A 17,258-nucleotide genomic window follows, 5' to 3' on the forward strand; every position below is an offset into this window, starting at 1 on the left:
CAACAATGAATTAAGAGTTTAACAGTCAGTTGGAACCCCAGACCCACTTTTTGCAGCCGTTATTCGGGTCTATTTTGATTTATAAAAGATACATCCATGGTGTAATGTAATCAGACTAAGTTTCAGGAAAGTATTCCTCAATTCTCTGTGAAAAGGGTTATGCAAGCATGTTCTGTGGATCAGACTAGGTCTAACTGCAATGTTGAACATTTTCAACCATTTTCCAAAGCTTGTGGCTATTTCCACTTCATTTTGAAAGTATAATTTGACTGAAACATTATTTATTTTGATTATTGGCATCGGTCTTTGCCAGTCATTTATTTTTATACTCAAGCCATTTCTGCCCTGTGCGTTTGTTAACGAAGCCTAAAAGCCAAACAGAACTGTACTGTAATTCCCATTGACGTTCCAATGTGTCAAATGCCAAAAACAACAACTGAATCATTAGTCACAATTATTCGTTTGAGGATCAATCGACCAAGGTAAAATGTCAGACCTTTGCGTGGAGAGCCCTGTGGGGACACAGTGGGGCTGGAGTGAAGGGAGGACACGGTGGACACGGTGTCCTCGCACGTTCTCTTGGAGGTCCACTCATCTGCCGAGCTGACCGGAGGCTTCTTCACCACCTGGGGAGAGCTGTGGTCTGAGGAGGGAAGGCCCAGGACGCAAGGTCACAGCAAGGTTACTAATGGTTATCAGTTCCGCTAAAAATGTACAAGTCGAAAACAAACAAGCTGCCAGAGATTAGAATTCAGGTATCTAACTTTCTCCTCCCGTGCCCTGGACAATTTGACCGGCTAATGGCGGCTATGTGATCCACTAGAAGCACCGGAGCGATCCTAGGCTAATGTTGACTGTTCAGACTGACTTCTCCCCCCCGCTAATACAAACAGAGTGAGTGAGTGAGTGAGTGAGTGAGTGAGTGAGTGAGTGAGTGTGTGAGTGTGTGTGTGTGTGTGTGTGTGTGTGTGTGTGTGTGTGTGTGTGTGCGTGTGTGTGTGTATGTGTGTGTGTGTGTGTGTGTGTGTGTGTGTGTGTGTGTGTGTGTGTGTGTGTGTGTGTGTGTGTGTGTGTGTGTGTGGTGACAGAAAATAGCCGAGCTCATAACATGCATTTCACCCAGTCAGGAAGACCATAGTCATACATGCCGTTTCAAACTGTTTTCAGAGAGACCACGTGACTTAAGCCCTTTGCACACAGGACAGTTGCGTTTTTTTCGTTTGCGGCATGAATAAAACGCATTGGATTTGGTGTGCAAGGCTGTGCGGAGTCGGCGCTGCGGATCCAAAAAGGAGTCATAAAAGGAGTGATGAGTTTTTTACCGCATGCGACAAGACGCACGAATCGAACTGGGTTCGATCGAGAAAAAAACGCACGGCGGCAGCCACTCGTCGCACGGCTAATTCGGAGCCGGTGTGCATGAGGTCATAGAGAATGACTTAATGATTTTCACTGTGAATGAAAGTGTCAACCTGTACCAATGAGGCATCAACTATGGGAATAGTTTGATGTGAAATATTCTCTGATGCCTTTTCAATTTGTTTATTCCTCGCCCTCCACAGCGTGCAAAGACCTCAGGACAAACAGGAAGAGAAGAATGTCCGGATATTAGAAAGGTCTTTAAGGCTTTGCAGAGCTGGTTTAGGAAAATATCCTTTCACACAAACCAATACAAGCTCATGGTTGAGAGATTTAACACTAAGCCAAGTTGAACTATGGTGCAGTGGACAGCCAGCAGTTGCCAGCAACATAAAAGAAAGAAAGAACAGAAAATAGGCCGGAATAGATTTAGAAGTACAAGATTTAAGTCTGTGCTCACTGGTGGAGGCGATGTCCTTAGCAGTGCTCTTCTTGCGCAGTGGATACAGTGGGACTTGCACCTGTAGGACCTGGGACACCCGGTTCTGCGTCTTCCCCGAGGGCAGAGCCGAGCGCAGGGACACGGGGGACATGTCCGACTTGGTGGATCGCCTCTCGCTCAGGTTCTTGGACACTGCCCACAGCCAGGACACAAGGAGAGACAATTAGTCAACGTCAAGGCAGCGCTCCTAGTCATTCTGAAGCAGTGGTGCTCAAAACGTTCATGTCAAGGACTCCTACATTGATATTCATTTGGCCAAGGATGGCCTTCTGAAAGCATTGCATGCCAGGGGACCCCATGAGAGAAGATTTGTGTTGTGTGTTTTATATGACTTTTCAACTTTTTTTGTGCCTTTTTTTGTGCCTCAGATTTTTGTCCCAACACACTTGGTATGTCCCCATGTCTCTATGTCTTCATGCTTGCAACATGGCCTGCAATACCGCTGGGTGACCTACCTTCAAGTGGCGCTTTTAAGCAGCCTAAAGGGCCATTCACACTGAGCACTATAACTTTAACAAGTGGCCACCAAACGCACCGCTCATAGCAGATCTAGCAGTTAGCAGATCTACAATAGCAGATCTACAAGCTCACAACCCATACAGCTCGCAGAACGGCTATTTTCAAATAGCCAAAGAATAAAATAAGGTTAAACTGTTCCTCATTATACTGTGGTCCCCCTTGAAGGGTTCCTAGACCATACTTTTGATTGGGAACACCCAGTGATCCTTAAGGGGTTCCAGGGGTTCCACAGCTAAATGATTGATAGTTAGGAACCAAATGGTTCTGTATGTAACTCCCAGAGTGTAAAAACTGAACCAAAATGGAGCAGAATGGACCCCTTGGTTCCATGTATACACACTCAGAGTTCAATTAACACTGCATATTCTCGAAAAGAAAGTGCCAAAACCTCAGGGAAAAGTGAACTCATCTAAGGTTCTGGGTACATCTTGGTAGATTCATAATGTGGACCATAAATCTTTAGAGAATGGCATCTGCTCTCTGTCAGACGTATGGGCATTGAGCACCGATAAAGTGGCGATCAACACAAAATATTACGTTTTACAGGCATGTTGTGACAGTCACTGAGTTTTATAACAGCTGCCTCAGTAACAGTCTAACTCCTCTCTTCTTATGGATCCATTTACAGATGTTTTTTTTAAATGTCCTGCAGGACATTTTAATTACCACTAGATGGCGGTGCAAGGCAGTAATAAATACTCATTATTTCACATAAGGGAATGAATAGCACAGTCTACCTCAAGGTTCCCTCCAGCGTGAGGTTTCAGCTCAGTTGACTTCACCAAAACACCTGCTTGTTTAATTAAAAACTAAATCCTTGTGGTAATTAAACCTCCAAAACCTCCCAGGAAAACAGTAAGCCGTGGGCTTCAACGTACTAAACACACACACACACACACACACACACACACACACACACACACACACACACACACACACACAGTACATGTGCACTGCTTCTTAAAGGTATTTTCTCTCGCTAATTTATTGATGTATTTCGTTTTCATTTGTTTTTAACGTTTTGCAGAACGTTTTGAAAATATTTTGAAATAATATTAATAATAAAAAAACATGTAGGAAACAAAAAAATAAAGAAGTATTAACTTGTGTGACCCATAAAAATACATCCCCGCGACCCACATAGGGGTCCCGACTCGCTGGGTTGGTAAACCCTCAGGATTGGACTCGCATGTGCTGTAGGTGTAGCCTGGCGCTGCCAGCCTCTTTCACACACCACCACCACCACCACCAGGGGGTGGTGTTGCGGTCTGGAACACGAGGCTACTGTAGGTGGGCTCACACTGCAGTAGAGCAGTGGTTCTCAACCTTTTCAGGCTGTGACCCCCAAAATAATCATATTTAAACTGGGGACCCCCCCACCCTGACGACCACTAAGAGTTGAGGCATAACATTTTGTATAACACGGTTCTATTGTGAAAATAGCAGATCTACAGGCTCACCACCCTGACGACCACTAAGAGTTGAGGCATTACATTTTGTATAACACGGTTCTATTGTGAAAATAGCAGATCTACATGCTCACAACGCCTCGCGCTGCGAGGCATTGTGAGCATGTAGATCAGCTATTTTCACAATTTCTGCCTCTAATATTTGACAATTTGGCCAATGTTTAATTTGTCATTTCAGAGGTATTAAAAAGTCCTTAAATTGTCACTTTAGAGATGTGCAGATACCCTCTATACGCTTAAACTTTACAATGGTTTGTTTACTGTTGAGTGAGAAAACAATGTTGCACATTAAGTTAATCATCTTGGGACCCCACAAAATAATTTGGTGACCCCCCCTGGGGGTCCCGACCCACAGGTTGAGAACCACTGCAGTAGAGGGACATTGGACTCGAATGTGCTGTATAGTAGGCTCACACTGCAGTAGAGGGACATTATAGACTCACATGTGCTGTAGGTGGGCTCACACTGCAGTACAGGGACATTATAGACTCACATGTGCTGTAGGTGGGCTCACACTGCAGGGACATGAGCTGGTGCCTCTCCTCGTCCGTGTCCACGCTCAGGTTGGACAGGTACTGCTTGACCTTGCGGGCCATCTGCGCGTCCTCGTACAGCTTCTTGGCGTTGAGCAGCGAGCTGCGGCGCACGCGCTTCTTGTGGCCGCCCTGCACGTCCAGCATGTTGGAGTTGGTGCTGCCCTGACTGAGAGACCTGAGGGAGAGAGGGAGAGGGAGAGGGAGAGAGAGGGAGAAGAGGGAGAGAGAGAGTAGAGATAAAAAGGAGAAGATAGATAGAGAGAGATGGAGTAGGAGATAGAGACAGAGGAAGAGGGAGAGAGAAACAGGGAGAGGAGGAGAGCGAGGAGGTGGGGACAGACATTCAAAGAGCAGGTGGAGGAGGTGGAAGAGGGTTGGAGGGAAGCAGCATTAAACAAAGACATGAAGGAGAGGAGAAGACAAGAAGAGAAGGGTGGGTTTGAGAGGTGAAGAGAGATGAAGAGTAAAGGAAGAAAGGAGGTACGGGTCAGTTCATGGTCGGCTGTTTTCACCCCTCGCCCATCCCCATTTACTTACAACAAATAAACAAACAAGGTCAAAGTTCTCTAATTGTCCATGACTCTCTGAACTACACAGTTAGTGTCTGCATGTGTGTGTGTGTGTGTGTGTGTGTGTGTGTGTGTGTGTGTGTGTGTGTGTGTGTGTGTGTGTGTGTGTGTGTGTGTGTGTGTGTGTGAGTGTTGGGTAGCATAGCAGGTTAAACAGGACCATGCACTAAGGGGAGGTACAGTACATAGGTTTCTTTTGGTTGCTGTTTGCTGGCGCATCATGCTGTATCAACACAAGGACATTCTGTCAGATGGAGGCAAACATTAAATGGGTTAGGGGATAGAAGTGTTGGACATTCAATATGGGGGACAAAACATGAACGCCAGGATGCAGACATTACAGCGCTGGACCCGGAACAAGTGGCTCTTACCATAATTTTAAACTTTTGATATGATTTGTTTTACAGCATTCGGACGCTACATGGGCGAGGTTTGGGCACAAGTGACTGTGAGTGTCCCAAATGTTTACCAATCAGCCTTGGGAACGTACATGAGTGAGTTTTTATGAGTGACCTAGGGCTACATGATAATGGCTAAAATGATCATCAGAATTATCGTGATTTATTTTTCTACAATACATCTTTATTGCTCATTTGTTTATCAGTGCCACACCCCTGGCCAAATGGTATGTGCAATAAGTTGTACAACATTCTCGTTACTGACGATTGTGTACATTTTTGCTATAAGTATAAATCAGGCTTAACTGTGAGAAGACAAGGGCAAGGTGCAACAGCTGACCAGATAATGGATTCATTGCAAAGTTTCACAATGACATCATTTGAAACATAAATAAAATAAACTTTTGATTACTTTGGACCAACTGCGCTGCCCTAGACAGAGTGTGACCTCTATATGTGATGCTATCTGAACTGTCGTGACGGGGTAGAACGCGCCCACAAGAATCATCTCCCTGCCACTATTTGACCCGGGTCCAACAGGTGCAAATACAAACAAACGTGGGTGACGTAATGAACCGTTTTTTTTTTTTTTAATGATGGATCTCAGCACAGGCTCGCATGGACACTGCAAATGAAAGGGGTTAATCTCACATGCAGAGCTCGAGGTTGGCAGATGATAACAGGATGGTAAGGGGAGCGAGGAAGGGAAAAGGGGGTTTCGGGGGGGCGGGTGGGGGGCGAGTGCATGGTGGCCTCGAATGGCCCACACCGAAGCCGCTTGGGAACCGAAGGGAGAACTTACCCTAAACTCTTCCACCTCTTCTTCCTGCAAGCAAGAGGTGTGGAAGATTGAAGCGTGGTTTAAAAGACAGTGTCAAAGGTCGAGGACAGGGGAGGGGGGAAGGGGGAAGGGGGGGGGGACTATGTTGAGCAGGGGTTCCCAAACTTCTTTGTCTCAGGGCACCCTATAAATATTTTTTTAATCCGAGGCACCCCTACATTATAATTTTCACTCCCAGCACCTTATATTTATAGCATATCGTCGTTGTCGGGTGGAAACCTTGTATGTCCAAAACCGTTCGTTTTGTATTTATCATCTATAAAATGTACTAAACTAGTGAAAACAGCAGATCTACAAGCACACAACGATGCGAGGCGTTGTGCTTGTAGATCTGCTGTTTTCAGATTTTAGATTTGTGCGACAGTTTTGTATGATGAAGCAGGGCTTTGCTTTACCAAAAAAAACATACACATTTGAAACTTGGAGATACGAGGTTTCTGCCCGACAGTGACGATATTTTAGTGATTATGTTGCGAGGAAAACGTTGAGATAATAGCCATTTTGGTTAGAAGTTAGAACGGACTAACGTCTAAAATGATACTAAATATTTTTCAAGTGTCCAAATAAATTCCAAATATTATCAAATGATCTCGCGGCACCCCAGGGTGCCCCGTCACCCACTTTGAAAACCCCTGATGTAGAGGTCACATGACCACAGACACACAGTAAATGGTAGGAGATGGGAAGACACTAGACATTACTGTCGGACATAACCCCATATCGACTGGAGAGGTTTACATGCTGTGTAGAAAGTGACGACGCTTGAATCAACTCTGGTTCGCTTCTACAGGACATTCTGAGAAGAGCTTCCTAGCGGCTAAATGATGCGTTCATGGATGATGTATTGATGCTCTTATCAACTTTTCATGTTTACGACATAATTATAAGTAGCGACACGCGTGTGGAATCAAAATCCACCCGAGATCCAATTCCAAATTAAAAAGGTAATTCCACACTTATTAGCCACATTCAACCGGTGTTCCTATCATGCCGTTGTAGGTGAGAAGCTTCATAAATTGCGAAATAGCTGAACTATGTACAGTAGCACACAATACAACGCAATGCGTTGTGAACTTGTTGATTTTCATCGCACAAAAAAGGCCCTTGTGACCGAAACGCTTGAAAAAATATATATATAAACCAATGCAGAGGTGACAGGTGTGTGCTTCCAGCAGACACCTGTCTATTCTTCTTTAGAATATAACATAATTATACACCCAGGGGCGGTTTTTATAAACTGGGGGCTCCCCACAAAGGTAGTAAAAGAGGCCCCCCCATGAGCACGCGTGAAAAATAGGTATGCGTGAAAAAACAGTATGCGCGCGTGCGAAGTGCAGGAATTAAAAATGCCACCCTCCAACTCAATACCTATTCTGAAAAAGTGATGATTTAGCATGACAAGACAATGAACTTGACAAGACAATAAAGAGCAGAGGCAGAGGAAGCCTATTTGTTGTCATTATGGTTGGTTTTAAATACCTAACCACAATCATTTTGGATCTATTTGATTAATTTAAGAAGAGTACAGTAAGATAAAGTAAGGTAATCAAAGGTATACAGAGTAGGCCTATATGTATATTTTTATACAGGACATATTTGATGCAGGACAATAATTATTTTAATAACAATAAGGGAATATCAGTGAATAATAATACTTTAAAATGATATTTTTACAATTCCTTTTTAATTATTATTTTTCAAAATTTAGATAAAATTAAAGCTGCAAGCAGCAATGACCGGGCCCTCGCAGCTCTACCCACGTCACAAGGGGCAACAGCCAATCAGAAGAGGGGGTGGGACTAAGTTAAACCAATTAAGGTGAAGGACTCTTAATGAAGTCATATGACACCAGCCACAAGTCTGTACGACAAACGGTTCATGAGATATAGAGGCACTTCCTGTTTGGCGAAGGGAACTTCCTGTTTGGCGAAGGAAGCGCCAATTAAGGTTAAGGACTCTTAATCAAGTCATATGACACCAGCCCTGAGTCTGTACGACAAACGGTTCATGAGATATAGAGGCACTTCCTGTTTGGTGAAGGGCACTTCCTGTTTGGCGAAGGAAGTTTGATCTGTGTGTGAAACCTATTGACTCCAGTGAGCAGTTGGTCAATTCTTTAAAAAATCATAACTTTTGACAGGAATGGGCTAGAGACTTACTTTTTTTTCCTAAATGCTCAGAATAATGAGCCCAGCAGGGGGCCCCCTCTGCCCAGGGGCTCTACGCAGTTGCGTAGTCTGCGTAGAGCAAATGCCCGCCCCTGTATACACCTAAGTGACATGGTGACTATATGTAAAGACGATCGCCGAATGTGCGTTGAGCTAAAAGATGACTAAATTAATTCTGACCAGAGGCCCACTGTGTACCGTCTTCACAAAGCCAATCTGTGCTTGCAGTGTGGGGAGAGTGCCTGCAGGGGGCAGTCATGCATCATGAGAGTGACAGATGCAGTACTTTGTGATGTGATTGAACACTGCTTTGCATGGTTGGGCGGTATCAATTCTATCTCAGCTCCGGTCAACCCATGTCACGTGTCATTACATTCCAGGGGACAAGGTTGAATGTAACTGAATTGAGATGACATGGACCGAGCAGGAAGTGAATAGGAATTGATGAGAGCCAGACCCAGTGGTCCTGCTGTGAAAGGGTTCAGGTCCAGGCCAGGTGGAGGCAGGGTGTTGTGGTGATGGTGGTGGTGGTTCTGATAACACTCCCCAGTTCGCCAATACATTTAGTGTCCTTTAGGGCTACTGTTTGACACAAACCACTTAATCCTATTTAAGTTACTCATGGAAGTTTGCATCTCCTAAGCTCTTCAGACAACCTTTTCATTTCAACACTGTACAGACAACACATTGTACAGATTGGCAGATTGCAGACATTAAATATAAATACATTCTGACCAATTCGCATTGGTGTTTCTACACAGTGAAGTTAGAGAATCTTGCAAGAACTGCTGAGGCCAACTTCGACAAGGCAATGCGTTTTCTACACAATGACGTGAATTCTATTTTTATCGCCAAACTTTGTCTCGACAAGAAGTGTGCAGCAGTCTTCAAACTTGCTAAAAAAAAGTTGTATGCAAGTTACTTGGATGTAAAAAATAAAAAAATAAACACAGGAGGGAATTGTTTTTTTTTCTTTCTTGCTTTTATCCATAGCGAGCTAGCAAAGTCCATGGCAGGAGGCAAAGCCCAATCATACAGTACGTCTCCTGGTCTGTGCTCTCCAACAGAAAGGGACATAGCTAAGGAAAGCTAAAACGGCTGGATGCACAGGGGTCCTCCTCTGGGGGTCTGAACATCAGGGCTAACTAAACGTCTGGATGCATATAGAGGTCCTACTGTACCTCTGTCTGAACATGAGTCCTACTGAACATACACAATAATAGAAGTCACCTCTCTTCCATTCCTAACGTGGACATTTTTCAAGATAATGTTCAGGAAAAAGGGACGTCTAAATGTCTGGATGCATATGGCGGTCCTACTGTACCTCTGTCTGAACATTAGGGCGGGGTCCATGTTGGCCGAGGTCATCCGAACCACGTGTCTGATCTCCTTGGCGATCATCCTCAGCTTCTCAAAGTTCACCAGACCGTCCACGTTAGAGTCGTTACCTAATGCGTGCACACGCGCACGCACGCACGCACACACACACACACACACACACACACACACACACACACACACACACACACACACACACACACACACACACACACACACACACACACACACACACACACACACACACACACACACACACACACACACACACACACACACACACAGTTGTGCACAAGCATGTGTTGTGCGCACACACACAGATAGCAGCCACACACACAGGCAGATACAGAGCCAGTGAGTATGCCATATGTCTTATCTACAACAGTACAAGAGTCTTCTTCACATTAATGCACAGCCTTGTTCATGACTGTCCCCCACTTATCATTTCACCAACTCTGCTTCTTTTGTCCTTTAGTCTCTTGGTGCTAAGGCCTCACGTGACACGCCGAAAACCTTTGTACGCTTTGAACTTGCACAATAATAGCAGTCACCTCTCTTCCATTCCTAACATGGACATTTTTCAAGATAATGCCCAGAAGAAAGGGAAGTCAGAAGATTAAGTAAGGCAGCTTCCTTTGTTGGTTGTGACGGCAGGCTGTATGGTTATCTGAAAGTGAGAGTGGCAAAAACAACTAAAATAGAGGTACAACTCCTGAGTGGGTCTGAAATTGACCTTTCGCTTGGTACAGAGGAAGTAGAAAAAGACAAGATGTCCCCCCACCTCACACTGATGAGGTAACTTGTGTCTGCATGTATTGGCCTGCATGAGTGTCGCCCTCAAATTACAGGCCCATATGTCATCCCTGACACTCTCTCGGTCCCCCACTGACAATATTTCCATCCATCCATCCATCCATCTACAGCAGTGGTTCCCAAACTGTTTTGTTTGGGACCCAAACTAGTGAAAATAGCAGTGAAAATAGCTGATCTAAAGGTTCACAACGTCACGACCGAGACTCAAGAGATTAGACGTGTGCCCGAGACCCAAACTAGTGAAAATAGCAAACCTACACATCCTGTAGATCGGCTATTTTCACTACTTTTTTATTCATGGAATTTCTTGATTTGTTTGAAAAAAAAAAAAAAATTACCCATAAAGATTGGTCCTTGACCCACTAATGGATCCTGGTCGACCCACTGTTTGGAAACCGGTGATCTATGGCAGTGGTTCTCTGTGGGTTCCTGTAGGGGGTCTAAATTGACCCTTACAAGTCTGTAACTCTGACAGTGTACAAATGTACATTTGTACACTATCAGAGTTGAGGGGAGACCTTGAAATGTGAACGTTTGAGAAACACTGATCTATGGTGCGTGTGTGTGCTGTGGTTCCTCACCCTCGTGCAGGAAGGTGAGGTCTTTCTTGACCACGGGGAACAGGGGGATGATGGGCGGCTGCATGCTCTGGCTGCTCAGCACGTTGCGGTACTTGGACATGTTCCTGGACGGGTCGAACACGTCCTGCAGGTCCGAGAACAGCTTCTCGTACTTGCTGGGCAGCTTCTCCCACGTGCTCCGCAGGCGAGCCACCGGGGCCAGGTTCAGACCACTGCAGGAGGGGAGAGGGAACGGAAAGAGGAGAGAGAGGGGGTGAGGGTGAGGGGGTGAAAGGGGTATGGATGGGGAAGGAGGGAGTGGCAGAAAGATGAGGAGAGATTGAGAGAGAGCACACAGGAAACCGGGAGAAAGGGACACACAAGGGGAGAGGAGGAGGAAAAAGCGACGGAGGCGTGAGGTAAACAGAGATGCAGGGAAAACGGGAGAACGGGCAGAGGTGATGACACAGGAAAGAGAGACACGAGAGGAGATAAGAGGGACGGAAGGGAGGTGGAAAAGGATGGATGGACAGAGAGAGAGAGAAACAATGGTTAGCTGCAAGTTAAGCAATTTGTCTCTGGTCTGGTATCGCATCACTACATCCTACACTAGGGATGGGAAAATACTCGATATTATTGTTTATCGTGATAAAAAAACACTCAACGTGGAGAATTAATTTATTGTGATATCGTCCTCCGTCATGCACTGGGATTAATTCACCTTTTATTTGCTGAGGTGCATACCCGGTACCACTTAAACCCTCTATAACTGGTCAAATGTACTTGTAATATACGTACGTACTTGATACAGTCTTTTTTTCACTCTATCAAATGTCTTTGCCAAAAAATAGACGAGAGCTTGTAGATCTGCTATTTGTTGGCAAACGTTCCGCCCCAGGATAATGGATTTTGATTATCGTGATAATATCGTAAACAGCGATTTCTTTTGTCACAATAATCGTGATATGACATTTTCATATCGTCCCATCCCTATCCTACACACACACACAAACACACTGCTCTGAATGCGAAACCCTGAGAGGAGAGGAGAGGAGAGGAGAGAAGAGGGGACACTACAGACAGCGTCAGAATAGTGGACAGAAGACATGAGATCAGAACAGTAAATATAAAAAGCAGAGAATGCGCCAGAACATAACGTCACAAAAAAAAAAAAAGAGCTGAGGTCAGAAGCTTTTAACTGTAAGGGAGGAAATCAAATCACCACAAAACAGCTCAGAGGAACGCTACAATTATCTCCTCTGATTCCCTCACGATTAGAGCCCTGAGCACGCAAGCACACAAACAAAATCTAAACCAGACATAATGTACGTAAAACATTAGATGTTTTTTTTTTTTGAGGGGGGGGCATCAGATTTTAAGTAGCAGTCTGTTCTACTACTTTTACCAGGCACTTGTCTTGCACACATAGACATCAAAGGGGGCTTGAGCCCCTGCCCCTTTATCCGTCTGTAAAAAGTGCCCTCTCCAGACCATGACTGCAGTTTTTACTATGGTGAAAGAAATGCAAATGTCCCTCTTTCCATGCCATGCCTGAAGGCAGCGTTCAAGATAATTGCCTTGTCCAAACTCTCCTGAACTTGAATTCAGCATCTTATGTTGAAGGAATTGCCCTCTCTGTGTAGAAATCCATGCCGTTACGCCACATCTCCAGTATTGACTTGATTATGCTTATAGTTCAGTGTGGTATCAAGCATCGAAAATAGACGACCTCCAAGCTCACAACGCGTTGCAGCACGACACGTTGTGAGCTTGGAGGTCTGCTATTTTCGATATTTCCACCAAAAGGCCCTTTTAGAAATTTCAGCCCCTGCCTCTCTAAAATTCTCTGCACATCCCTGACTTTTACAGAGTAACTGAATATTAGATGGAACAGGTTGTGATAACATTCAGAGGGAACCGATACAGCCCTCTCCGTGAGTAGAGGAAATGTAAGAAAACGGTGTACTTCCTTAGATTTGTTTTGACAACAGCACAGCGCTCAATGTTTCCAAGCTGGTCATCTCAAGCTAGAATGAAAGACTGTCAAGGCAGTGTGTGTAATACCATGAAATCAACAAGGTTACGGACAGGTCCATTCAGTTGCATTTGTACAGACACTCTCAGAGTTACATTTACTGTGTAGAATAGATGTCACGTTTCATGAGGCTTCGGGCCACTCTTTCTGCTCAGCGATGTCATGTTTTCAATCCCACTCTGCAGTCTGTCTCTCTCTCTGCGTATTCATGCTCACTTTCAATTCAATTGGCTTTATTGGCATGATAACGCATACATTTACATTGCCAAAGCGGAAGTGTACAAAATACAATACGATCAATACCAGTAAGACTCCCTAATCGGGAGATAAGCGACCGTAGGTCACTTATCTCCACAAATAGGGCAAAAATGTGTTTTGCCAAAATCTTCCTGATCCATGTTGATGACATGAGTGTAGACATACTGTGTAGTGATTTTCGTGATTTTAGGGCAAAATCTGTAGGAGCAGTGTTCAAAAATGTGTTTTTAAAAATCGGCCTGGAGGTGGCGCTATATGGGAGAGATTCATGTTGATGGGATGAGTGTAGACATACTGTGTACCGATTTGCGTGATTTTAGGGCAAAAATTGTAGGAGCAGTGTCCAAAAATGTGTTTTGCAAGAATCGGCCTCATGGTGGCGCTAGAAGAGGGCCATGTGAGAAATGAGGGGTGGGGTCTCCGCGCCGGCAAGGCGGACGAATAGGTACCGGCCCCGGGTGTACAAAATACAATACGATCAATACAATCAATACAATACAATACAATCAAAACAAAATATGCACAATTGAAGGGAGTAGAACAGTTTTCATGTATTGAGGTTACTCAATACAGCAGGGATATACGGTACACAATGGTTATTAGTCTTTAAGGTGGTTGTGTTCCATTTGATATCCTTCTCCTATCACAGAAGCTCACGAATCTTGCTGCTGTGTTTGCACATTTCTCTCTCTCTCTCTCTCCGCATATTCATCATGCTCGCTCTCTCTCTCTGCATCTTCTTTCTCTCTCTCTCTCTGTCTCTCTTCCTTGGATAATAATAATGAATAACTACACAAATCTTGCAGGGGGTCCTCCTTGACACAGAGTATTGTCAGATGGGTGTTCAAATACATATTAATTTGGGGGGGACCTTGACATGAGCAGGTTTGAAACCACTGGTATATAATGTACAGCACACACCTGTGGACTGATCACAGGTGTGTTTCACTGTACAATGCAAGCTCAGCAACAGGCAGACACAACCTGTAGCTCTCTGGGGCCCAGGGGAGAGAGGATGGACAAGACAACCTTTAACACAGTTTCTAGTTACTGTGGGTGAACTGTTGTTGAACCCATCATGATGTGTTGCTTGCGAGATGAAGAAATAACCCAGGATAGCTTTGTGCATTGTCATGCATCTTTCATTGAATGTCATTCATAGTTCATTGTTAAAGGGACAGCGAGTGCACCATTAAAAAGGCATTGTACCAGAGTTAGCCAAGCTGCTCATTTACATTTGTTGTCCCCGAGTCGGTAGACAGCAAAACAACACTGCAGAGAGTATAGTACTGTACACTACAACAACGCTGTTCCATGAGTCCAGGACAACTGGCTGGACCGCCACCTTCACGAACCAAAGAGCGCCACCCTTCGGCCAAAATGTCTACTGTGCTCGTCTTGCATGAAAGACATCGGAAGGGGCGGATTTCCGCGAGACTTGCCGAGCACCCGCATGCTCCTCGGAGGATGTGCCCTACTGTTTTTGGTGACCTAATTATCTCAATCACTTTGTATCTCTTATCCCACTTTCTCTCTCTTCTTATTTTATTCTCCCTACCCCGATCCCCCCGGCTCGCTCACTCACTCACTCACTCACACTCTCTCTCTCTCTCTCTCACACACACACACACACACACACACACACACACACACACACACACACACACACACACACACACACACACACACACACACACACACACACACACACACACACACACACACACACACACACACACACACACACACACACACACACACACACGCAACTGCCACCCTCTAGCGTTCGCATTTTATATCATATTCAGATCTTATATGCATATATTCTCCAACACTGAGTATATCTCAATCCACGGCCAATCGCCATCCATCTACAGGAGACATGTGACACACGAGTTATAGACATGTGTTTTGTTGTCTGCAACAAGCTCACAACACATCGAATTGCGTTGCGTTGTTAGCTACAAAGTTTTTTTGCCTTTCTTTAAATCACGTCCACTAGTGCTGTGGGAGGGAGGGAGGAGTACAATTTGCTGTAAAAGTCCTATCGCACTCAGTAGCACAAACATGTTTGATGTTGTTGCAACGTCATAACTTCAGGAATTATGCGTATTCGGCTGTACACACACAGAGACGCGATGGCGCCGTCTTCAGATCGATTCGCTCTGGGAGCCGGTTTCAAAGATGTGCTTCGGGCACCCAAGACACCATCTCTGTGTGGTAGAAAGGTCTAAACGATAAAGAACTAGTGCGGAATCACCCAAATTCGTTTTCGTCTGGACACCGCCTCAGTCTCACTGGGAGCTGGGTTAGACTGCATGGTAACAGGGAGCTGGGTTAGACTGCAGGGTAACAAGGAGCTGGGTTAGACTGCATGGTTCCAGGGAGTCGGCTGCTTCCAGCCTAAGACGGTCGATGATCTGAGAGTTCCACGGCAGCCTGAGGAACGGCTCATTAGACACCATTTAAACGTACCTTCAAGATGGGTACAGAGGGAGACTTGTGCACATACACACACACACACATTACGAGACTCTGTGCGAGAGTTTGCTTGAAAGACACAGACACAAGCACGCATACGCACACACATACACACACGCGCGCGCCCACAGAAGAGCACTGGTTCTCAATGTGGGCTCGAGGGACCCCTAGGAGTACTAGAGGGGGTACCAGAGGGTACCCCCTCTAGTATAGTGTGAAATCCCTATTCATTTATTGTTTAAATGCTATCAAATGGGGGTCTGTGTGGCCTAAAGCTTATTAAACTCCTCCAAATCCTTGAAATGGAAACAAAGTTTGACAAGCACTGCTGCAGTGTCTCCAGGCAGACAGTGTGTGTCCATATGGCCGAAGAGGACAGCCTGCTGGGAGGAGGCTGTTCAGAGAACATGGAGGTCACACACTCCTATACCCGACTGTCTGTCGCCCGTTTAACAGCAGAGAACACAATGTTACAGCACTGCAGGGGGTCTTACTCTTAACACCTTAAACCCCTGTAGTCTCAGAACTGGACATGAGGTACAGCTTTACTTTGACCACTTTTTTCCCGTCTACACCAAATCTTCTTCTAATTCTTCTTCTTTCGGCTGATTTTCATCAGGGTCGCCACAGCGGATCATCAGTTCCTATATCGGGTTCTGTTTTCTGTGTCTTCCCGCCACTAAATTGACACCAGGGGTTCAAGTGGTTAAACCATAGCTTAGGGTACGCTTACTGTATACGTTTTTGAGCAGTGCTCCTGGCAGGGGCTAAGCTCCAACATCTGGCTTTGTCCGTTTGTCCAAAGTTTGTTGTACGCCCAGGGGTCAACATCTGGCCTACATCTTTGCACAAAGCTCCCAAAGTTTGTTGCACGTCCATGGTCACAATGACCAAGCTTTGCGCCGCTAAATGAAATAAACTCATAAACGTCACCGCTCACTTCACACTAGTAGGTGTGATTTTTATCATATATTTCTCTTTCACATACCGGTGGCAGCGAAAACCGTTCAAGGCCATTCAAGGGGTCTTGCTTAAGCACACGTCGGTGCGTGGCCCCCGGGAGGAGCCAGGGATCGAACCAGGAACCTTACGATTCCAAGACGGACGCTCTCCACCTCCTGAGCCACTGCCGCAGCTAATGAGAATATGCTCCGTCCTCTTCAGCGACAACACACTGCACGTCACAGTACCAAAACACTGCTATACTGATAGAACACACTGACGCAGTGTTTAGACAGCAAAGGCGGGGCTACAGAGAGACAGAGAGACCACGACAGACTTCAGAATAATTACTGTCAGCAGAGAGAGAGAGAGAGAGAGAGAGAGAGAGAGAGAGAGAGAGAGAGAGAGAGAGAGAGAGAGAGAGAGAGGCGGTACAACTGAGGTCATACTCTGTCTCTGCTCTCACACAT

General features: G+C 45.3%; 1 protein-coding gene across 1 annotated transcript in view; it reads right to left on the bottom strand.

Moving 5' to 3' along the window:
- rapgef6 (Rap guanine nucleotide exchange factor (GEF) 6) overlaps positions 1-17,258 on the bottom strand; it is a 236,609-nt gene that overhangs the window by 17,969 nt on the left and 201,382 nt on the right. The window contains 6 exon segments of the mRNA XM_080748853.1: positions 497-643; positions 1,820-1,993; positions 4,343-4,560; positions 6,155-6,178; positions 9,686-9,809; positions 11,094-11,305. Coding sequence (XP_080604979.1) covers positions 497-643; positions 1,820-1,993; positions 4,343-4,560; positions 6,155-6,178; positions 9,686-9,809; positions 11,094-11,305 — 899 coding nt within the window.

Source organism: Nannobrachium achirus (assembly GCF_963921795.1).
Source record: "Nannobrachium achirus genome assembly, chromosome: 19".
Classification (NCBI taxonomy): Eukaryota; Metazoa; Chordata; class Actinopteri; order Myctophiformes; family Myctophidae; genus Nannobrachium; species Nannobrachium achirus.